At 49.1% G+C, this 24,118-nt stretch overlaps 2 protein-coding genes across 5 annotated transcripts; one reads left to right on the forward strand and one right to left on the reverse strand.

Annotated features, from left to right (window-relative positions):
- Positions 1–1,162: 1,162 nt before the first annotated feature.
- Positions 1,163–13,680, reverse strand: LOC133341232 (syntaxin-binding protein 6-like). 4 transcript variants are annotated; one of them, XM_061549703.1, is made up of 7 exons: positions 13,511–13,675; positions 12,697–12,800; positions 9,627–9,808; positions 7,315–7,445; positions 6,034–6,199; positions 4,429–4,586; positions 1,163–2,358 (listed from the first exon to the last, which is right to left on the reverse strand). In XM_061549703.1, exons 3-7 carry the CDS (start codon positions 9,784–9,786, stop codon positions 2,335–2,337), a joined length of 639 nt encoding a protein of 212 aa, XP_061405687.1. In that variant the 5' UTR covers positions 9,787–9,808; positions 12,697–12,800; positions 13,511–13,675; the 3' UTR covers positions 1,163–2,334. The 4 variants fall into 4 exon arrangements, with proteins under 4 accessions (XP_061405687.1, XP_061405686.1, XP_061405684.1 ...); XM_061549702.1 differs by lacking the exon at positions 12,697–12,800 and having other exon boundaries at positions 13,529–13,680; XM_061549700.1 differs by lacking the exon at positions 12,697–12,800 and having other exon boundaries at positions 13,511–13,674.
- Positions 13,681–15,785: 2,105 nt separating this feature from the next.
- Positions 15,786–21,795, forward strand: LOC133341233 (cytochrome c oxidase subunit 7A2, mitochondrial-like). The gene is made up of 4 exons (XM_061549705.1): positions 15,786–15,891; positions 19,209–19,298; positions 20,792–20,876; positions 21,236–21,795. The coding sequence occupies exons 1-4, from the start codon at positions 15,877–15,879 to the stop codon at positions 21,289–21,291; spliced, it is 246 nt and encodes an 81-aa protein (XP_061405689.1). The 5' UTR covers positions 15,786–15,876; the 3' UTR covers positions 21,292–21,795.
- The last annotated feature ends 2,323 nt before the right edge of the window (positions 21,796–24,118 follow it).

The following is a 24,118-nucleotide window of genomic DNA, read 5'->3' on the forward strand; positions in this document are numbered from 1 at the left end:
AGGTTGGAAATTATTCAAGCATTAGTCTTGTGTGAAGCAAAAAACCACGTCACGAACTCGGGTCGTCGTTTGGTTTGCCGACAGCCGCTTCTCGAACTCAGGACAATCCCCCAAAGGCACAAAGCACGGAGATCAATAGACCTGCGGTGTTTGCGGACATCCCGTAGAATGCACTTGCGAAATCAAATTCCGTAATATAATGCGGACATCTCGAGCTGTCATTGTATTCTCTTAGACAAAATTTAATTAGTGTTAAAAATACAATTGCATAAAAACACAAGTAGCAGGCAAATAAGGAAAGCGTTAAAAGGGCTTCATCAAAGGCCCTCTCGGGGCGCGCGTCGTGGGCGCACGGCGGCAGCACAAGCTCTGAATCGCCCTCTCCCTGCACATCGACCACGAGCAACGATGCAGGGCCAAGTGACCTCGGACACTTTCCCTGGATGGTCGCCTGAGCCTTTTCGTCTCGAGATTTGCCCATGACGGCTTCCCTCAAACATCACAGCTAATTCACGTCATTGTAAGACGTGGCTGTGATGGCAAGTCTTAAGACGACGGGGCTGAGATGACCATGCGCTCCTGTCGACGGGCAGAAGCACAGCAATATCTTACAATGAGACGAGCGGGCTTGCGACCTCGCTACGCATGTACCTTAGCGTCTGTGCTCTTGGTATGCACCGTGGCATTAGCGAATCAAAACGAATGGCGAACGGAGACAACGTTAGTCAATGGCACATATATACTTGCACAATACTACACGGTAGCAAAGCGTTGTACAGTACATGTTGGATCATAAACCAGAAATACGTTTCCAGCGCCGAGTTTCCAAACACAATGTAACTTATTTCATTCATTATTGCTTTGGTGGGCTGACAGTGTCATTTGTATAAAGGATTTGTGACCAAAATAACAGGATCCGATACGGTGTTTACTTTGATATGCACGTGTAAACCACGCGTGCATGTCGCGTGCACCGACTCGACTGCGGATGAGCGGTTCGCGTAACGCGCGCGAGCTCCGCGGAGCCGCTGCGCGCGTCCTGCTGTAAACAACGCGGGTGTGGGGAAGGGCGTGCGGAGATGACGACCGTCTCATAAAGCCGAGGGTAAGACACCGCTGAATTACCTGAGCTACACGAGTGTTTTACAAAGCGACGCAATAGTTCGGTCGGATTTTATTATTTTAGTTGCTTTGGATTACGGGCAGGCTTCCTGTCATACAAGTCTATTTCAGTATTCCGTTGTGGCGATCTGGCACGTGCAAATTCAGTGTTAATTCAACGATAGCGCACGGCACGAACACTCGGACCGCTCTGAACTCCAGTGGCAGCCGTGGCTCCCCCACGCCACAAGACAACCCAGTTCGACGGAAGCAACGCTGTTTTGGAAATTTGTGATTGTGTCAGTGCATAAAGTCTGAATGCATATTTAGGGCTTCAAAAGATTACGTCATTAATTTTAAGTGTTTGGTTTGTGCAATCAGCGGTGAACATAAAGCTGGTGTGCCGGTGTTCCAGGAAGAAATGGAGGCAGGCACACCGGGTGCCGCCACTGCCATGTAAACGCACGAGGAATGAATGTCCATTGAGGCAGCGAGCCCACTGCCGATGTCACCCCACAACAGGTTATTGCTGACAGCACCAACTCACAGCAGTAGGCATTTACATCAACTACATAAAGTCACGTGGTGGCCCCTGAGAACAGTTTTCCATGGCCTTTGTGACATTACTATCATCGTCTGAATGGACGCAGGGCGGTAAAAGCAGGTTTGTTGTTTGTCCAAAGGATGTCGCTTGCAGATTATGATTATTTTATTGTACGGAACCGTGCGCGTTCTCAACCTCGGCGTGCAATCTCACGGCCCTGATCTCGCCTTGGGCTGGCACTATCTCAGCGGCAGCCACTGGAAAACTCCCTCCTCTGCTGCAGCTCCACGCTAATGAAGATGCGCCTGTGTCCGCACAATGCCCTCCTTACCGTGACCGACTTCCATATATATATTTAATAGTCAATCATACGCCTAGGGTCTGCACCGCAAGAACGAGGCGCAGAGTTGCTGGGTAATCACATGTGCTTTACTTGTAAACGCATTATATGTCGATGTGCTTCCTCGGTGGTTAAATTACAAAATTAAAAATTCGCAAACAGGTCACATGTCATGTCGACAGCGGCCTGGAGAAACTGTGGGGGAGATCTTCTGTGCATGCGGGCGTCCTCATGTTTCCGTCTTTGGCACGGCTCGAAGGCATCGACTGCATGCACGTGCATGCGTGTAAATGGCCGTATGCATGCACGTGTGCGTGTGCATTACAGCTGGGTGGGTTCCAGGCACTTCTCAGCATTTGTACTTCTCCGCGAGCTGCAAAAGGCGAGGGACAGGGAAGTGAGACAGCAGCACAGAAACGTGAAATCTCAAGAACACGACAACAACTACGAGCCTTTAGTCAGAAGCCGCCCACTTGTAAATGACACCGCAAGAAAACATGTTAATTCCCTAATGCCAAACAGTTAATGAGTTACAATAATGTAAATTTTATATCGCATCATCGTTCATTCAAATTTGATTTCACAGTCACTAAGGAACCAGCAACAAGTGGGAAGCCAGCCAAGCTGTGAGCCGACGCCAACAATTGCCCAAGCTCTATGCTCCTATATATATACCGACCAGAAAAAAAAATACATCGATAATGTAACATTTGTTGGACAGAATTCCTGATTTTAACTCCAATGCCCAATAAGAGGCTGAATGACGACACCCTTACTCAAACGGGAAAAGTAGACGGCCGATATAGAGAGCGGCTCATTACACCGTGGGTTCGGAACTACTGCGGGGCCAGTCATGCCCCAAAAAACGAATCACGTGAGCTTCGCGTTAATATTGCTTGGCTTCACATTGCTGAGAAGAGCGGTGTAGGTCAAGGCATTCTATTTTAAGCCATGACCTTGTAATGTGATGTACAATACTGTATACGTTTTGAAATGTATAGATGTGTGGCTGTAAAGCACTGTACACATCGATAAATGCACGCCTTGCGTAACCTGGTCGGGCTACTGGCACTTTAAGCGGCGCTGCACCGTAAAGACACGAGTGCGGCTGGGAGAACGTTGTGAGTGCGTGTCCCGCCGTGATGGGGGGAGTCGCCCCGATCGACGCCTTTCAAGGTCTTCTCCTAAATGCCGAGCGTCATCGATCCAACAAATATTCAAAACAAATGTCGCGGCTTGGGACTGCCGTGCCATCGCAAGGTACAGATCAAACTATCTGCAGTAAATAGAAACACATTACAAATTGGGCTATAAAGTAAATTACATCGTGATTTAAATAGACCAGAATTCAATACAAGTTAAATAATAGTTATAAAGCAGTGCGCATTTGACATTGCCAAGGTATTTCTATAAACCTTGGAATCATCATGGTATACGAAGAACCAGGTAAGGTTTTATTGCTGAAGGAACAAAGCATTCTTCAATTCCGTTTTGCATGGGTCCCACAGCAACACAATCATCCAGTGTAACATTAAAAGAGCGCTTACGATAAGATTTTTTTTTAAACCCAATTTTCCAGATTTATGAGTGACCCATTAAACTCGACTATGGCTGAGAAGAATCTAATGAAGCGTGCAGCTAATGGAGGGAGAGGCTAATGAAAGGAGAGGCGAATGCAGGGACAGGCTAATGCGGGGAGATGCTAATGAAGGGAAGGGCTAACGAAGGGACAGGCTAACGAAGGGAGAGGGTGACGAAGGGAGAGGGTGACGAAGGGAGATGCTAACGAAGGGAGATGCTGACGAAGAGAGAGGGTGACGAAGGGAGATGCTAACGAAGGGAGAGGGTGACGAAGGGAGAGGGTGACGAAGGGACAGGCTAACGAAGGGAGAGGGTGACGAAGGGAGAGGGTGACGAAGGGAGATGCTAACGAAGGGAGATGCTGACGAAGAGAGAGGGTGACGAAGGGAGAGGGTGATGAAGGGAGAGGCTAACGAAGGGAGATGCTAACGAAGAGAGAGGGTGACGAAGGGAGAGGCTAACGAAGGGAGATGCTAACGAAGAGAGAGGGTGACGAAGGGAGAGGCTAACGAAGGGAGATGCTGACGAAGGGAGAGGGTGATGAAGGGAGAGGCTAACGAAGGGAGATGCTGATGAAGAGAGAGGGTGACGAAGGGAGAGGCTAACGAAGGGAGATGCTAATGAAGGGAGAGGCTAACGAAGGGAGAGGGTGACGAAGGGAGAGGGTGATGAAGGGAGAGGCTAACGAAGGGAGATGCTAACGAAGAGAGAGGGTGACGAAGGGAGAGGCTAACGAAGGGAGATGCTAACGAAGAGAGAGGGTGACGAAGGGAGAGGCTAACGAAGGGAGATGCTGACGAAGGGAGAGGGTGACGAAGGGAGAGGCAAACGAAGGGAGAGGTGGCGACCTTTTGGGACTGACCTTGTGGGCGGTGTCAGCGAACTGCTGGGCGCTTTGCGCCATCTCGGCCGTGCGGTCCTCGGCCTCTCCGAGCCGCTCCCCACGCTCGCTTAGCGCCTGGCTCGCCATCGCCACGGCGCTGCTCATGCTGTCCGCCGCAGAGCCCAGGATACTCACCCCTGCATTCGCACACCACACGGATGTGCACCGCAAACAGACACAATAATCTCAGTCTCCGTGTTCACTGAATTGATCTTATAACAGGGTCAGACATCCACATTGTTACCTTGCACACTGCAATCTGTGCAGCGTCCAAATAGAACTGCATCTCAAGACGCTGCAACACCGCAGGGCATGCGCACAAAGGAATTTGGCATTAAAAACTATTTTTAGAATTGGCCTACAGTTTCAAAAGATAAAAAGCCTGCCTCTGAGCATTGGAACCTGAAGGGAAGGTGAACCCAGCGCTCTTAGCGTGGCAGTGCTCGTTCCAGGTCTCGGCGGCGCAGTCGTAGCTCAAGACAACCAGAGTGAAGGTTCGACCCACGCTGCCCTTGTGCGTGCACTACAGTGGGACCTGCGATGACAGCCACTGTAAGCGGCAGCACCAGCGCGTCTCGCCGTACTCCCATACTCCCTCTGGACGAGTCCTCACCAATCCCCATGCTCCCTCCGCCTTTCCATGGTGATCAATTATTTTCTCTTCATGTATGAATGTAGCCAATGCAGCTGACGGTCGGTAACTACGGGAAGCTGTGTGACACTGGAGTCGAGAATGCTTGCTGGAAAGCCCTGCGGTGCTCCTGGGCAAGCTAGGAGGTTTTCTGTTAATTTTCTCCAAGCAGTATTTGACATCTTTCACACCAAAGTGTGAAAGTATGGCCAATTAACACACATGACTGAAAGTGTATGGCGAGGCCTTCGTTCTTAATCAGCTTGCGTACCTAGCAGAGCCTCGCTGACTCTTAAATCTCTCTCAGGAAGGTCCTGCCAAGTCTTGGCAGTCAGGTGCGATGTTGTGGAGTCCCAATTGAGTTTTTCAAGGTTTTTTTTAGCAATGAAATTCAGACAGCAGTGGGTATCTGGTGTGGTGTGTCTACTTCGGCTCTGGCGATGCAAAAGCAGCTGGGCGTAGTACTGGCCAAGTGCTCAGCATCGGCACTTGGGAGGCTGCTGTTGCGTTTTATTGCTTAACAAGGACCACTCAAGGCTAGTCAAGTGGACGATTATTCTCGAGGCCTGCACAGGGGACTGGCAAGTGGAAATGGGTTTGCGCAATGGTTAGGAAGCTCTGCTGAATCCCGGACGCAGACCCCACATCATGGAAACCTGCCATGAGAATCCCCCTGGGGCGACCCAATTGCCTCTCTGAAATGGTTCAACACCAGAACGCTGGAAAACTACCTGCAAATCACTCAACTGGGATTACACATAGCAGCAATGTTGCTGCTCACTGTGAAAATATGTCAGGACAATCCTGAAAGAGGATTGAGACTCTGTGAGGCCCTTCCTGTGTAAAAACAAACGGTATAATGACAACAAATGACAATTTAGTAAATTCGACACAGATGCCATTCGCACGGCCACTGCGAAATGGCGCGCTCGTATCTCAGGTGCCCGTCTCACCTGAGATGAGGCGGGCGGGCACGTTGGTGAAGGCGGGCATGCCGTTGGTACGGTACCGCTGGCACGTGTTGTGCAGCACCTGCAAAAACGTGTTCTTCTCGGACGTCGAGCTGGCCACCCACTGGTCCTGGGCATTATCGAACAGCAGATCCAGCTCCGGACAGTCCTGCACACGACACAAACATATGCACCTTGCATGGCATCACGGTGCTGTTGGTGCTGGCTGCTGTACACGAATGCATCCTCACAATGTCAGTCAGCCTGATTTGCGTGGCCATACTTCACGACACTAGTCGGTACAGGTTTGTGAAGAGAAGTATCGCAGAGGGCCAATTCAGATATCGCTCACCACAGATATCAGCCGTAGCGGTCACTGGGTTCATAGCACAATGTTCTAACCTCAGTGCCACCACTCCCCTGCCTACATATATAGGAACCCAATGTCAAGTTTTATTTGATCAGGTCCCACGTTACGTGAAGCAGATTAATCTCGAGACTTACACAAGTTGTTTAAACGTTTATCGAAGTCTCTTGTATATCTGTACAAGGGTTTGGTTTCATAATACACTTCATCTTCAGCCATTATCTATCCACTGGTGGATTAAGGCCTCCCCAAGCAAACACCACGTGTCATGGTCATTGCAATGTAGTAATCCATCTTACACCTGCACACGTGCCAATTTCATCGCTCCATCCCCACGGATGACATCACGTGTGTCGTATAGTTTGCTAGGTATAGTGTGTATGGTGTATACTGTGTGTGTGGTGTGTGCTGGATGTGTGTGTGGTGTGTCCTGGCTGTGTGTGTGCTGTGTGCTGGCTGTGTGTGTGCTGTGTGCTGGCTGTGTGTGTGCTGTGTGCTGGCTGTGTGTGTGTGCTGTGTGTGTGGGGTGTGCTGTATGTGTGCTGTGTGCTGTGTGCGTGCTGTGTGCTGTGTGTGTGGTGTGTGCTGTGTGTATGCTGTGTGCTTGCTGTGTGCTAGCTGTGTGTCTGCTGTGTGTGTGCTGTGTGCTGGCTGTGTGTGTGGTATTTGCTGTGTGTGTGCTGTGTGTGTGTGTGCGTTGTGTGTGCTGGCTGTGTGTGTGGTGTGTGCTGTGTGTGTGGTGTGTGCTGTGTGCGTGCTGGCTGTGTGTGTGCTGGCTGTGTGTGTGCTGTGTGTGCTGTGTGTGCTGGCTGTGTGCTGGCTGTGTGTGTGCTGTGTGTGTGCTGTGTGTGTGCTGGATGTGTGTGGTGTGTGCTGTGTGTGTGCTGTCCGCGCCGTGCCTGCCACGAGTGCCGGACCTGCTCAGCGCCGATGCCGTTGACTTGCCGCAGCTGCTCGAGTCCCCAAGTGGTGCGCTTCACGAAGCCAGCCGTCCCATCAAACTGCTTCACCTTCGTGATGAACCCTTGCGTCGGTTTTCGGTTCGTTACTGGGTATACACACGCCGTGGGCACGTCGGGAAAACATTTTGTAAACATCGTGAACAAAATATGAAGAGATTGAAACCAAAAATGCAACATGTCATCCTGCCTCATCATTTGCCAGAAACTAATATATCTTAAAGAAATTAATCGTCTATAAAACAGTTGTAAAATGCACCTATACATTGTTAAATCTTACACGCAGGGCCGGGTCTCGCTGTGGCTCCATTGCAAACCCGGCCCTGCTCACTCTGTGCGGTCTGCGTGATGTTCACATGGAGGGAGCTGTCCCCCTCCCCGTGCTTCTGGCTCCCGAGGGTTCCGTGAGATGCGTGACTTGGCGTGAGACCTCCCAAAAGGGGCAGCTGATGTCACCCGGACACAGCGCTCCATTAGCCTTATCTCTTGCGTGGAGATATGTGGCGCGATAAGGTGAGCTGGCGAACGCGAACAACTTCCTGCGCCCTGCGATACCGCAGAACAGGCAAACTGCGCCCCCTTCGGGGTGTGAGGTGCATTTCGTACGCGCGATGTAAAATGACGTGCACCGAACCAGGCACATAACACCATAGCTTGCAAGGTCCACGCACCTTTTGTGTCTGCTCTGTACACACGTGGGCGGTCGTGAATCGCCCAGCATTATTACACACGTGCAATTACTGAGAGCACACACCGAGTACATTACAGGCTTCTCAAATCAGCATCTCTAGAGACTTGGGAGCATGCAATTAAACGCCCAATTACATGTTTCCTGTAGCGTGTAACCGAGCACGTATGTGGTCGCACACTGCAGGCATGCCGAGCCACGCATCGAGAATGGAGGAGAATGCAAGGCGTACAACGTGTGACAATCACGTGGACTTCCACGGCTAGGATAACGACCACTCATTTCGTCTTGGTCTCATGATCTCGACGGGATATGGAAAATCAGCTCCCTGTCACTGGGCGACACAGAGCAGATGTCAGTCCTTGCCTGTGTAGAGGTGTAATTGCGCATGGCTACGGATGTTGAGGTGTGATTATGCATGGCCACGGATGGCCAACAAACACAAGGGGCGGGGTTACGGCCGTACACAAGGGTGGCGCTCGCACCGACGTCCGCATGTGCATCCCCCACGGGCCCCCCCTCGGGGGCGAGTCCTATAAAAGGTGATGAGCTCGAGGGCTCGAGGTCGGGGGCTCAGCTTTAACCAGAGAAGAAGGAAGACCTGCTAGAATAGGCCCCAGAGCTCCCCTGGCTCGCTGTCCTTATAAGAGCCGACCAGGGCAAGCCGGTGGCGTGGCCCCGAGAGCCCAGACTAAGCTGGTCTGGAGACTCAGGGTGCCGGGATCCCAGCTTAACCAGGCTGGGACAGATAGCCTCCCCTAGCCCCGTAGTGGAGGAATGGGCATAGGTTAGAGGGGTTAGCTGTTGTGCAATCCCTGTAGCCAAGTGACCTGTAATTACTGTGTTGGTGTAATAAACAAGTGTGCCTCCGATCCTGTCGTCAAGCCTCCCATATACTTACTACATCTGTGTTGGGTCTCATGGAGCTCCCATAGAATCACAGTTCTGCCGGCCGTGCTAACAAACAGGGGTTGCAGTTAAGAAAAGAAGTTTTTCAAATTATACAAAGAAAAAATATTTTGAAAAAGCAAGTTAAGTATTCCAGAAAAACAGCAGAACCTCAATGTTAAATTACGCCTGGGAATGTAACGAGATCAGAATGGATCAGATGTTCTCCTGTTTCAATAATTCCAGTTTACAATGCATGGTCATGTGCATGCCTGTAAGTATGCACATCCAATGCTCGCAACTCCCAAGCCCTGTTCAAGACCGGGCTCAAGACTCCTCTTTCACTCCGCCTGCGACTGACGACTGCCTCTCGACAAAATACTGCCACTGTTCCTGCACAGCGCATGTAGGTGCTATGCCAATCCATAATACACTATACAAGTGTCTCACCGTTGTGTATGTGGAGAAAGGGTGTATTCAGAATTTAGTCATCTCGTATATGAATGCCATGCGTCCATTACAACGCGATGAGTATGCTCGTGCGTATGAGTTTGCGCGTGTCAGTGGGTGCGGTGCAAAGTGCTTAACGCACGGCGCCACGCAAAACCCAAGTTCAATTCCTGGCCACAGCCAAGTGATATATATAATTGCCTGACATACAGATGGAGGTGACAGTCCCCGTGCGGGCGAGTACCTGACACACAGATGTAGGTGACGTATTCCCCAGGGCCGCCTGTTGCCAGGAAGGGAATGCGCTTCTTGCCACGTCGCTTCACCTGCATGGCAGCCAGCATACGCTCGTCATTTGTCCCAAACACCTCCTTGCTGATCACCGCCTTGGAATTCATGGCCATTCATGCACCTGGCAGCACACTCCTGCGCATCACGCGCACACACACGAGCACAGGCACTCAAGGCGCACGCGCAGGATATCGTGCAACAGGACACGCAAGCACACGTGTACACTAACATCACCCGGCATCCGCACACGGACGCACATGTAGACAAGTGTTCACGCTTCTAAAAGTATGCATGCCCAACAGCAATTCTCCAAGGGCCATCGACAGACCACACCACTCATCGAGTTTGTTTTAATCCCTATTACCCATAACAAATAACTGATCCTGTTGACACAAATGTGTGAGGCTTCTCGAGCTACGTGTGCACGCACACGTACCTCCCGCACCTCCAATTAGTAAGGTTGGCTACATAGAGAACAAAATAAATTCAACTTACATAAACACGCGTGCAGCAGTCCTCATGGCCTGGACTGTAACCATAGAAAGCAACAAGCGTTCCATCACGCACGCCGCGCCGTGCGGCGTGCGCGATGGAACACGGCGATCGTATATCGCAGGATAAGCAGGATTACTGGGCATGTGTGGCCGGGTGACATAACCCACGTGTACAGGCAGAGCTGCCTGTGGGGGTTTTTACCATCATTGTTTTTCGGTAATTGCAAGCAGGGTGCAAGCGTGCATCGCATCTCGTGATGCGCGCCATGTCCCCGGTCACATGGGAACGTCGCTCAGAGGGAAGTTCACAGGAACCGCGCGCGAATCCCAAATGGGCACGGAGAGAACGTCAGCCCGCACGGCAATGCTGGTGCTCTTATACGAGACAGCAGGGATGACAGCTCCTCTGCATTTCATTATTTCACCAGTCTTATGCACAGCTAGTAATTTGTCAAGATTTGGCAGCTTAAGCTAATTTCTCTTGCTCATTTACATAATGGGATTTTTTTACCCATGCATTTTTTTGGTATGTTTTAAGTTCACAGCGTTTTCTTTTCCACCATTGTTTGTAAATTTGCTGTTTTATGCTTTTCAACTTTGGTTAAAAAGCATAAATGCACCAGCTTTCTCCATCTTCCATTTGTGATGGAGGGTGGGGAGGCGTAACCCTCGTAGACACTCAAATGAGAACGACGCTGAAGTGGGACAACTTGCATTGTCAATCGGGACTCACCCGAGAGGAAACTTAAAACACGATTTCAGTGGGTTTGCCCACAACAGGGAACAAACTTAGATCAGAAAGGATGTTTTTGCAAATATTCAAATCAAACTTTGACCTGACAGCTGCCCATCGGCTTCCATACTGCTGATTAAATATGTACCACGTGCGACTGTGTGATTAATCATGCAGCGTGAGCTCTGCATGAACGTGCTGCGTTATTTAGATGTCGCCAAAGCGCTGGGCTAGCCGTGCCAGCATGCCTCTCCAACGCCACGTCACCCCACGGCGTGTCGCACTGCGGGTGCCAAGCAGCCCGTGTTCTCCGCTTCCAGACACTCGTGAGAGATTACTCTGGCTCAGAGCCAACCCCCTTCCCCACGAGAGGACTCTTTGAACCACGGTCGGCTCAACGCATAACCAGGATTAGTGCCCAACACAATCCTTCAGCACACAAACCCGCAAGCAGAAAGGTCAAGCTCACAGCCACGATATCGATGAACACCTGCTGGTGCTGCACTGCAACCACCAACCCTGTCCTCCCAAGGTCATTAGGTCCTTCACCCTCGCGGTCAACATCACATGGAGACATCTTTTAGTCACTCCACTGCTGGATGAGACCCTGCCGACGCCCTGCATGTCATGGGAGTTTATTTGACCATCATTCCCCGGCACTAGTCAGTGTGGATTGGTAACGGTGGAGAGCATTGAGGCGGGAGCATAGGAGTTCACTACAAACATCAGATTTCACTGAAAGTCCACCTGCTGACCACTGTGCCACATGGCCCCGCAATTTAGTAATTTTCAACTCGGGCAGCACAAGGAACCCAATTTTTAGAGCAACAGTAGACGCCACAGGCCATTCTTCTGCAGAGCAACCATGTAGCCCGAGAGATGATATCAGGTTTGTGAGTGGCCCAGTTTTGTAATTTGTATGACTCTTGTTTACCCAGGAGAGCCTCAGTAGGAGGTGATGATGCTGTGCGTAATCCCAACTGGGCACTGCTTGGCAGATGTCACTTTCATAAAACTCCCGAAAGAAAAGGTGATGATGCATGTGCATCCTGTTTGTCAATCCACCGCTGGGTGAGGGCTCCCAAAACCGTGTGGGTTAATGGGGTTATTTAACCATACTTCACCACGGTTGGTAAAGGTGGGGAGGATGAATGTAAGAGTGTACAAGAACAGTTCAACAATGGAATTTTCCTGCACGGGCTGCTGCTGCCCACCACATAGTCTCACATTCCCCACAAGACAGCCTCTTTGTGCGTGGTGGTCACCCGTCCAGCGAGCGATATCCAGGCTCCAACCTGTTCAGATTCCGAGAGCTGATGAGGGTTGACGAGATTGGGCGCATTCCTGCCGATGTGGTCATCGACAAGCGGTAACAGTCAGAACATCAAGCGGCTTGCTGGAGATTGCTAAACAAGGAAACCGCTTCATGAAGGTTTTATGTGAAGCTATTCAAAATATGAATTTCTGCTGCACCCCACCCCAGCGCTCTCCGCGCCGTGCAGAGCGAGAGAGACGTCGCTTCCTCGAGAGCAGCGATGCGAGCGAGGACAGCTCTCCCCATTCCTCAACACAGCCTCGCGTTACTCGACTGCACGAGATACGATCACACATGCGTGAGTGCTGATATGAGCCTCTGCAATGCAGAAGCGAAGGACTATGGACCCTTAATGATGTATTGCACCACAATTGAGTTGAAACCATAAATACCGAAACGTAAAAAAAACCTTTCTTGTTACATAAAGTCTCGGAGAATATCTCTACAGCCACAATGCAAGTAACTCGATAACGAAATGTACCTGGAAATGAGTCAATAGGGATGAAACCCAGCACATTCGCCCCCTACTGCGAAAACTCGACAGGGCTCTCCTGCACAACAGCCCTGAGACTCGGTGAGGTTTTCCTGGGTAAATACAAAACATAACGCTCGCTACTCACAATACACCATTAACACTCCTCACTCGCTACTCACAATACACCATTGACACTCCTCACTCGCTACTCACAATACACCATTGACACTCCTCACTCGCAGCTCTTCACTGGACTCGCTACACGTGGGAGCCCGACCCGTCACTGAACCCATCGCAGCCTCCGGCTCCTCGCACAACATCGGCGCCTCACGCAGAACGCGGCAGCCCCAGGAGGAAAATCGCGGTGGGTGGAGGTGACAACGGTGACGAGGTTAATGAAGAGGTGATGATAATAGTGAATATGATGGTGACCACCCATGGATGACGATGAAGGTAACGGTGATGGTGACGATGGAAACGGTCATGATGATGATGATGGACATAATGGTGAGGTAAATTGTGAGCATGGCTGTCCAAGATGCTGATGGTAGTTTTGGCGATGGTAATCAACAGGATAACGATGGCAATGTGACGAATAATGATGGTGCTGTAGTGATGGCAATGCTGGTGATGTCGCTGCTGATGTTGGCGATGTTGTTTGGTGACACTGGTGATGTTGTTGATTATACTGGCGATGTTGTTGGTGCTGGCGATGTTGTTGGTGATGTTGTTGATGATACTGGTGATGTTGTTGGTGATGTTGGTGCTTGTTGGCGATGTTGTTGGAGATGTTGTTGGTGCTGGTGATGTTGTTGGCGACCTTGTTGGCGCTGGCGACCTTGTTGGTGCTTGTTGGTGGTGCTTGTTGTTGTTGGTGCTTGTTGGTGGTGGTTGTTGGTGGTGGTTGTTGGCGATGTCGCTGCCCCGCTCTCCGCTCCGCACTGAGGCGGCTCCTCGGCCCGCCCCGCCAGGGTGCGCGAGACCGGATGTGGGGGCCGGAACCGGATGTGGACCAGATCTCGGGCACCTGTGCCGGATGAGACCGGAACCGATCCAGGATGTGGGACCGCACGTGGGGCACGGAAGGGCGCGGCGATGTTGGTACCGGGGTCCAGTCACGTGGTGAAAACAACGAGAACGGCACGCACGTGTCACGCGCCACGCGGTTTGACCTGCGTTGGAACGTGCGGAGGAGGCCACGCAAGGGAAGGCCACGCGACTGGGAGCAGAGCTTGCTCCCTCGGGTTTCAATAGGGCGGGAGGGGAGGGGGGAGAAGAGAGGTTTGGAGGGCCACCACAGCAGAAAGCTGCTGTTGGCGAAGAGTTGAACGTGGACAGCGTAAACGCCTCATTCAATAGCAATACATCATAAGCGGAGTTTCACTTCTATTTTGGGGGGGGGGAGGGGGCAGGGGTTCACTTCGTTCCTGACATTAGAAATCGCGGGTGCATATACTTATTTTTTTTACTTAAAACTTTCGTGACTGCAGGAATTCATATTATTGGTTCTTTCGGTAAGGGCCGTCCATAAATGACGTCACGCGATTTTGGACGATTTTTACCCCCCCCCCCCCATTCGTCACGACGTCACAAAACGTCAGACCCCCCTAAAAAAAACCTAAGAGTATAGTCAGACCCCCCCCCCACCTCAAATATGGCGACAAAAAGCTCTGCCCCTCCAAAAAAATAAAACACGCTTCAAATCGCTTTAAACTATTGTCATTGTAGTGCATATTTAATGTGGCGCTGCACTCTCGTGTTGTAGGAACAAACATTAAAAAGTAATTAAGTAGAACGTGTTCATATTTAAAGTTGCGCATTTTGATGTGACGTCACTTTTCTAAAAAAAAAACCCTCATCACATCGTCACAAATGTCTGACCCCCCCCCTAGGTGCGTGACGTCATTTATGGACGACCCCTAAAGTCACGTAGAAAATAAAAATTACAGAAAATAAAATAAGAATACTCAAAACATTTAAATGTTTGTATTATCTGTTATTTTTATTTTCTATCTACGTGACTTTACCGAAAGAACCAAGAATATGCAAATAGTAATGTATTTTTTATCTTAATTGTAAACTACTGAAAATAAATTAATAAAGGTGTCCAGTTCTGGGGGGCGTTGTCCCCATGTACCACCCACCACCAAACTCCGCCCGTGCAAGACATCGCACTTCATGGAATAAGATCGTCTTCCTCGAAGACTGGCGTAACGGTTAACTGCATCAGAACATTCACACATCCGATGCAACCCAAACTGTGCACCATACAGTAGATTTGAAGCGTTGGTGACTGCAAGGATTCATACTCTTAGGTTTTTTCGGTAAAGTCACGTACGTGAAAATAAATAATAAAAATAATAGAAATAAAATAATAAATCACGACGTTTCGGAGGCAGCACAAGTCTCCGTCATCAGGTGGGACCGTCACAGCTAAATTGACTGTATCAAGTGAGCAAAGATCCAATCTCTTAAATACAAGTGAAGGGGAGGGGGGAGGGGCTTATCTGAATGTGGTCGTCACGGAATGGAACGGGGGGTGGGGGGCGTGGCTAGAAGGGAGGAGCAGTTGGTGCACCTGGCCCGGGTTACTGCCCAGACGTGGGCATCAGCAGGAACCCCGGGCTGCCCTCTGCTGACGGAGTCAAATAAATAAGAACCCCGCACTCTCCTGAAGCCCTCTCGTTGTGGCGAGAAGACATCGGCATTTAGCTCCTGAACATATTGCCTAAAGCAATAGCAGTGGCTAAGGGATCTGCAAGTCGAGTTTGCCAACTATTAGACCGCGATTACACTGCATTTGAGGCCTTCAAAGGAAATGCAATAGGCGACGTTTCGGGCAATATCCCTTCATGGCACGTTGGCTATTACCCCACGGAAGCTCCCTGCGTTGGTCAGTTAGTGAGGTAAGGTCATGTTTATTGCTCAAGACAACCCTACATGTGCTGCTAATCAGTGACCGGTGTTCATTTGCGATTAACCGGTTATTACAACAAAACCGGTTTCACCGGCCGAGCCTGCTTGGCTGACGTCACGTCCGCACTGCGCGCGCCTCGACCTCCCCGTGACGTCACGTCCGTCCTGCACGTCCGCAGGATCCGTGACGTCACTTCCGTCTGTCTCGTCCTTGTCGCTGAGGTCGCCGCGCGGAGTCGCACAGCAACAGCAGCAGCACGCGGAGTCGCCATGCGGAGCCTCGTGGTGAGAGGCGCGGACGCGCTCTGCCCCCCCTCCTCCTCCTCCTCTCCCCCCTCCCTTACTCTCACAGAAATCGCTCCGTTGCGGGGTCGCGGCGCTGTGTCCACGAGCTCTCCGGCCTTCCACCCTCGAAGCCGCGGCGAGCCCCGCGCCGTCGTGGGTCACGGCGGCGGCGGCGTCCTCGGGGTCCGCGTCTCGGAGCTGAGTGCGGGCGGGCGGGCCGCGCGGTATCGCGGTGCCCTGCTCCCGGGTCGCGGCGGGGCCTCCCGCAGGAGAGGCGCGGGTCGCGCGTCGTTTGCGCGCCTCAGAGCCGCCAAGTGTCGGATGGGCCCTGGCTCCACATGGACGAATGAACATCGCGACGATGGCGTTGGGCTGTTAACGTGAACCTCTAATCGCAATTGCGTAGCAGTGAAAGCCTAAATTCCACGAATGAGTGTTTGACTTGGTGTGGAAAGAAACCGGACAACCCGGAGAAACTCGCCATGCATACGAGGGGATAACAAACCCCGACATTCAGTCCAATCTTGATTTGGGCAGACGGAATGTGGACGTTACCCATTTCGATACGGTATTGTCATTTCCTGGCACCTTCACGACCTTTTTAAACAACGACACCACCTGGAATGCACTGGCGGTCACCCATTCGAGCCCGAACCAGACTCGGAGTGAAGATCACGAGACGGGTCGCATTAGAGGTGATGTCACCTTAGTCTCGCCTCATACGCATGGTATTTCTCCTTGCGCTCCGGATCCGTGTAACAGGATCCTACTGGAGGTGTTTTGAGGGTAGGACTATGTTGCGTAAATTCGGGGTATGGGATGAGATTGTAAAAATATGTTTCGGGAGAGAGCGGCGTGAAGGAGACAAGGTCATGCCGTCCCGGCGCCCGTGGTGACCCGGGCTGCTGTGAGCGTGGGACTCGGGGACTCGGTGGTCCACTACTGGCCCGCACAAGTACGACTCGGCACATCGGCCGGTCGAAGTTGGTACCACTTTGTGGGAAGTCAGCAGTGGTCGTCCTGAGGACAGCGACTGCCCCTTGCCATTTCAATATGGAATATCCGCAATTGGCTCAGAGCTGCCAACCGAGATCAGTTTTATTCCTCACGGGTTGAGCTTTTGATTGGTGCATAACATTTCCTGTTCGAGCCTTACAGATAGACGCCGTCTAAGAGACTCCGCTCCTAATCGAGGCCTGCCCCACTGGCTTCTGACTTCCGCATCCTCCCTGCCGCGGCCTGCCTCTTACCGACCTCTATAATCATTTCCCGCATTTTCGTAAATGATCCACGTGAACATGCTGCTCCCGCCATTGTCTTATTTGGGTAGCACTTATCACCGACTGCTTCTTTTGTTTGGAATGTTGTGTTTTATGGTCTTGACCAGGAGCTAAAGGGAGAAAATGTAAAAATATATTAGCTTGCACTTGTTTATGATATTTGATTGCTTACTGCTTTTTCCCTTGGTACTTAATGTTATTTTTGTGTGTTCATGTTGATAATGTAAAGCACCTTCTTGGTTCTTTAGGTAAAGTCACGTAGAAGGGAAATAATAAAATAATAAAAATTAAACATAATAAAATAATTCTCACGACGTTTCGGCCACAACGCAAGCAGCCGTCCTCAGGTGAAGACCAGGTCTGTCCCTTCTACGTGACTTTACCGAAAGAACCAAGAAGATGAATCCCTGCAGTCACGAAAGCTTTAAATCGAAATGTAAAGCACTGTTTGAAACAAAGGGCAGCGTTCTGGGTTCTTCAGAAGCAGAAAATGCTGATATCATACTCGTTTAGCAAAATCCGTTTTGGTATTATCAGGGCATCTAGAGTCTGTCAGCTTAACATGGGACGGACACACCCAGCAAGCATGCACTCATATCTCGGCAGAGGTCAAGCTATCATTGACGTGATCAGTCTTGAGTTCACTTGCGTAAAGTTAAGCATTGGGAAGAGGGCTTAAAGACATTTATTTTAACGATAAAAGTAAAAATTGCTAATTTTCGCACATTCAGTAGCACTGGGTTAATAAACTCACAAATGGTCTGATAATGTGAGAGTATACGTTGGATGGCAGATGCATAGCGAAGGATGGAAGTGATAGCAAAAGATGTCGTGATATCAGGTAGAATGGCCGTGATAAACTTTTTATCTTGACATTGGTAGATTCTCACATAACTAGGGTAAGTATTTTTTTTTCAATTACATTTATGGAAATAAAGGTTTAGATCACAAGGTTAAAATGTGTCCTTGGGGATGCTTCAAAAGGTGCATGTGCACAGTGCACTTTCCAGGAAGTGGATGGAGTTATGGAACAGCGGTTAGCTATCACCGCTACAAATCCAGCGTCCTGGGTTTTCTGCCTGGTCACGACAAGTGATATCTGAACCAGCTGTGGGTCCTCCGGCCCTTCACTATATCTCTGACCAATGTGGTGAAGTATGGTCAAACAACAACCCCCATCACCAACATGGGATGGGCAGGCCTTCCTTCACCATTGGATGAGGACAAAGTACAGGAAAGCGCTTGGTGCTGCATGATACCTAGTACAAGGCTTGCGGGGGCTAGAAGCACGTGCGCATGCGGCACGCCTGGTGCCATTCATCCATGGCGCACACAGCTCTGGAGGTGGCAGCAGGGGGCACTGCATCACTCCACGTACGTGTGTGCCTTCAATTTCCAGTGCAACACGTGCGTTTGGGCTGCCAGAGCAAAGTGCAGATTGTTAACATAATTTACGTGTGATCACATCCGCATGGCACAACGCTGTGTCTTTGATAGCTGTCATCCCTGGATTTATCTGGGGATGTGATGCTTATCCAGGGAACAGTTGAGTTATATGAGCTCATGAATCCTACAAAATGTCCAATAATTGGGTTGCTGGTCTTTAGATACACTGTGCATAACACGTATGGACTCTAATCTTCTATAGTTTGAGAAATATGGCTTAGAAATTACACATACACGAAACTGAATGCATCATCACCATCACAGCAGGGATGAAAGTCCGTCCGATTACGTCCACAACTTGATGATGATATTAATGATTAGCCACATCTTACAAGTGTCTGACAATATCTTGGAAAACATGCAACTGCTCTTGATTTGTCTGCGTTTTTATAAAATTAGGAATGGCTTATTTGCAGAGCTGTACGTCATTTCTCAGTGGGTATAGCAAGTGTGGCATTGTACACAACATGGCAAAAAGAACTGTTGAACACATAATGGCTGGTTTTGCAATGCATAGGCACTAAAATATTAATCCAATGCACTCTTGTTTTTGTTTGTGTGTGTGTGATGCCTCGTGTGCAAACAACGCAGGTATTAAGGCAGCTTGCCCAGCGCAACTTCAGCAGCAGTAGCCGCCTCCAGTTAAAAAACCGCGTGCCCGAGCTCCAGAAAGTGTTCCAGGTGAGCTGGTGGCTCTGAGAGCACAGGCACTGCAGCCACCCACAGCACAAACAGCACGGTTACAATGCTCAAACTCAGGCACAGAATGAGACATTTGTACTCACTCAGCCACAACTATTTCATCAGAAACATAATTATCTTTCCTGAAAATATCAATGAGTCGCCTGTGAGCTCTCTCAAAAGCTGATATAGGAACACTGAAATATAACATCACTTCCACATTTTACTGTTAGGATTACATTTTAACAAACAAAACTATTCCATCTGGCTCTCCATGGAAGGCTGCACCATCTACATTGCAAAACATCCACAATCACCACCATACCACCCCTGTTGCACATTCACACCACGTTTAACAGATGAACTCTGCTTGCGCCACCACGCAGAATTCCTGCTTAAATCTGGCACTGTCACACTTCTATCTCTTTTGTCCTTTTAAGAATAAGCTCGACCTCCATGGCTCGAATGTTAATGAGTGGTTGCAAGATGGTCATCAATCTCTCCATAAGCATGCTTCATATCAGAACGAGCACACGGATGTTGACTTTGAAATATCTCTGTTGCCTAAAGCTTTGACATTTATAAATATTGAATGCAAACCCTACTGAGAGAAAAAAAACTCAGAGGTATCACTGGGCTTTCCCCATAAAACAAGTGTGGGCAACTTCACCAGTACTTGGACAATGTTGACCATCCAGGGAAGCTCATTCACCGTGTCTGTCCCACATGTGGGTGAGATGATGTGCATGCCAAACATTTCCTTCAGGCTGTGTTACTGCAGGCCTGGATACTACATGCCCCGCCGAGTCCTACAGACGTGTTATGTGTCCATTACGATTGTGTTCAAATGTGCAATTCAAGACACAACTGTACGTAGATCTTGATTTAAAGCTTTCGTGACTGCAGGAACCCATACTCTTTGGTTCTTTCGGTAAAGTCACGTAGAAAAATGATAGATCACGACGTTTCCATCGCAACACAAGCAATCGTCATCCAGTGGGACAACCACAGCATGCAAAACTGCTGAAGTACGTAGATGTTTTGTTGATGTTTGGAATCTGGTGGTAATGGGTTGGTATGATGCAGATTGGTGGCAGGGCATCAACACATGCATGGTTTGCAGTGCGAGTTGCCAATGGCCTGTTTGACAATCCCCTCATATACCATTAAGTGTTTAACATATACTCAAGTATCTTGGTTATGATGTTATATTTTGAGAACACTTCCTCTCCCTCTGGTATATATTTTTAGGCCTGCGTTTGCCCTTAGGTGATTGGTAGTGAGAAATTAATCTCCGTGGTGTCACCACACCCAGATGACTGTGCGATTCCTACTGCTTTTACCATTCACAGCTGATGATAGCTTCTGGTCATTTGCATTCTGCTTGTGAGTTGGCTCAGCCAGTTCAGGGCTATTGTTGGTGTCACCTTGAGCCATTTGCAAACTGTGCGAGTTATTGTGGCTTGGTTAATGATGACTCCTGCGATGTCCAGGAGGACAACGGACTTCCTGTGCACTTGAAGGGCGGTGTCAGGGATGCCGTGCTCTACCGGGTCACCATGACCCTCACCGTCCTGGGTGAGTCAGACACTCAATCTCATTTTTGTTATTATGGTTGATAAACCCAGGAAAGCCTCACTTCGTCTCAAGACTCTTTTTCAGGAGGGTCCTGCTGAGTTTTCACAGTAGGGGTGATGTTGCTGCTGCTGTGGAATCCTAATCTTTCAGCATTGGGATATGGGGGATGTATGTACTCCCCCCTGTTATACCCACGTTTAACAGGAGGAGTACATACAATCAACACACAGACACCCAAGTCGGTGTCTCACAGATAAAATTGCACTGTAAGAATGGTGTCTGATTTGTTGGTGTTATTGTGTATTGTCAAAGGGAAGTCTGATGTGTTTTTTTTGTATCGGATTGTGTGTTGTCTGCAGGTACGGGCATTATGGCGTACCAGTTGTTCCAGGCTGCGATGCCACAAAACAAGTAGTCAAGATTCTTCGCTGTGTTGGGATGATCGATACAATGCAAGATGCCGTGGCATTCAAATTTAACGAGTATATACCATTAACTATACACAGGCTGCTGGGCATCACGTATACATTTACAAGTGCACACATCGTCTTGTCCTGCCATTTACATCAACATCTGTTCCTCCAGCAAAGTTGTTCATATCAGCCAGAGTTTGATTACAACAGGTACATGTATTGGTTATGACATATACAGGCATGGCAGCAAGCATTTCACTAACTTGTCATCCTAACACTTCTTGTGGACCACGTGTAATGCAACTGTAGATTGTTTCAGGGCATGTTCATGTTTTATTTTTCCTGTACTTGTTTAAAATGTTTGTGGGAGATGAAACTGTCGAGGGATACAATATCTGGAATTGATGTTCAATATTGCGGTTTTGCTTGTTTTAAGCTCTCCACAAAACGCTGTTTCACTGAAATGTGTGCGGTCGTCAAGTGGTCCAATAAAATGTTTAATTTAATCGTAACGCCCCAGACTAGTTTTATTTTCCCATACTGCATTTTGATTCGTAGAAAACATGAGATATCCAGCCCCTGTTACAGATGTAATTTTTGTGTGACCAACTGCAAACAATAAAACATCAAGTCTTGAACCCGTAATGATATTTTAATTCGGGTGTAACAATTATTTTACTTGATTACATTGATGCAGAAGTAAAATAATGATAGGTGGATGCTTTTATGTTTGTAATGCATTTCAGTAAATATGGAAGTGAATACTATAGTCCAGTAAGACAGTTCATCTGAAGTCGATTTAAGTACAGTGGATGGGAATAACTGAACATTTGGGTCACAGCAGCCTTTTAACAATCGATAGTTCTGCAGCATGGAGGTCATTTGCCATAAAATTTCACGAAAATCGAAACAATTTGGTAAATACAGTATAAAGGCCATTCAGTAATTGTTCCCTCAATTACAATGTTCTGCAATTGTGATGCACAAAATGTAGGGATAGGCTTAACCACATAGAGGAAAGGAATCGTACAAAGGATGCATATAGAATACGGCAGTGAGATGCTTGTGTTGTGGAAATGGTAATTGCAGATGTTACCAGACCCCACGTCCATCACCTGAGCACGATAACATTACTTGCACTTCACATGCTCTGAACAAACAACACACGACTGCATCAGAACAAATAACAGTTTACTTTTTACAATAACAAATCAAGATACCTAATTTAAATATTTGTAATAAACATCAGTCCTGAAATGCATCTATTAGGTTTCCGATGTGTAGTGATGGTAAATCGAAGCATTAAAAAAAACTAAGCTCGACGTCAGTTGTGGAAAAACAGTTGGGGGAAGCTGCCACAGAGCGAACACATTTCAGATGCAGCAGCGTCTCCACGTGCGTCAACGCCACATGCAGAACAGCAGCAGCAGCAGGGCTGGGCTATCTCAGCAGGTCAAGCAGCTCATCGGTCGAACCAATGGACAATTGTAGCCAGAGTTCGGCAGACCCTGGCATGACACTGCAGTGTCCTCCCGAGAGGTTGATCAGGGCACTACTCGATGCTTTTGAGGGCACCTGCTGTGCGCTTTTTATCACATTTTTGTGGCAGCGATTTTTGGATGGGTGACCACACCAATATGGACAAATTGCTTCCATGACCTGCAAGGCATGGGGAGGCTCCCATCCAGCAGTGGATAGACAAAAGGCAGCCGGGCAGATGCGCTCTGGGAATATATGGGAGACGACAGGTCAGGATCCTGAGTGAAGTAAAGTGCAGCTGGGCGGGTGTATTGTGGTCTTGAAGACTGGATTAAAATGATCCATCGTAGGTGTTAACTCTCTCTTCCTCGGGCCCAAATAAAAACGATGCGTCTAAAATGTGTCAAGTCCTGTAAGCTTAAATGGAAGAGAAAATGTTTAAACATTCAAGGCGTATACGGTGCCCTAATGAGTGCCATGCTGTGGGCATGGCAGCTGTTGTTCGGGATTGTTACCATCGCTCCTGCATCAGCTGCCTGGTGGACAACCCCTATGCAACATGGCCCCCATGCAACGTGGCCCCTATGCAACATGGCCCCCATGCAACGTGCCCCCTATGCAACATGGCCCCCATGCAACGTGGCCGGCATGACGATCTCGCTCTGCGCTTCAGCCAGCTTGTGGCTGGGTTAAGTATTTGCACTCAGTGTTGATTTTGTTTTTAACACAAATTTCGTCTGCTGATGTGTTATCAGTTCATGTTTTACATTTGCAATCGATGTATAAGGGATCCTGGCCACTCCGAATATTTGATAACTTTACCATGTTTAATTGTGTTAACGCCCTTATTGAATGGGAGTTAGTAGAAGTCTCATCTCTAACATTAATTAAATAATTCTGTACTCAGCCCCCAGGTTCGTAATCCCATGTTTGGTGAGCAGATGACAATGCCTACTTAGAATGCCATCTTACTTGGCGTGGGAGTGTAGCTAGAATTGGACCCTGGAGATGTGCCAGTTGAGCGACAAACGTTTGCCTCAGGAATCTAATGCGTACACACGAGTAGCAGGCGAATTGTCCACTCAGCTATTTTATAATTCCTCATCAATTTGAATTTTGGCATCACAAAAGCGTGCAGGAGGGTAGCAGAGTGGGGAGGTCGTCATCCAGCAGTGGAGAGAGTGGGGAGGTCGTCATCCAGCAGTGGCGATCATGGGGAGGTCGTCATCCAGCAGTGGAGAGAGTGGGGAGGTCGTCATCCAGCAGTGGAGAGAGTGGGGAGGTCGTCATCCAGCAGTGGAGAGAGTGGGGAGGTCGTCATCCAGCAGTAGAGAGAGTGGGGAGGTCGTC

Source organism: Lethenteron reissneri, chromosome 11 (genome assembly GCF_015708825.2).
Source record: "Lethenteron reissneri isolate LAM-NWPU_2019-01 chromosome 11, ASM1570882v1, whole genome shotgun sequence".
Taxonomy (NCBI): Eukaryota; Metazoa; Chordata; class Hyperoartia; order Petromyzontiformes; family Petromyzontidae; genus Lethenteron; species Lethenteron reissneri.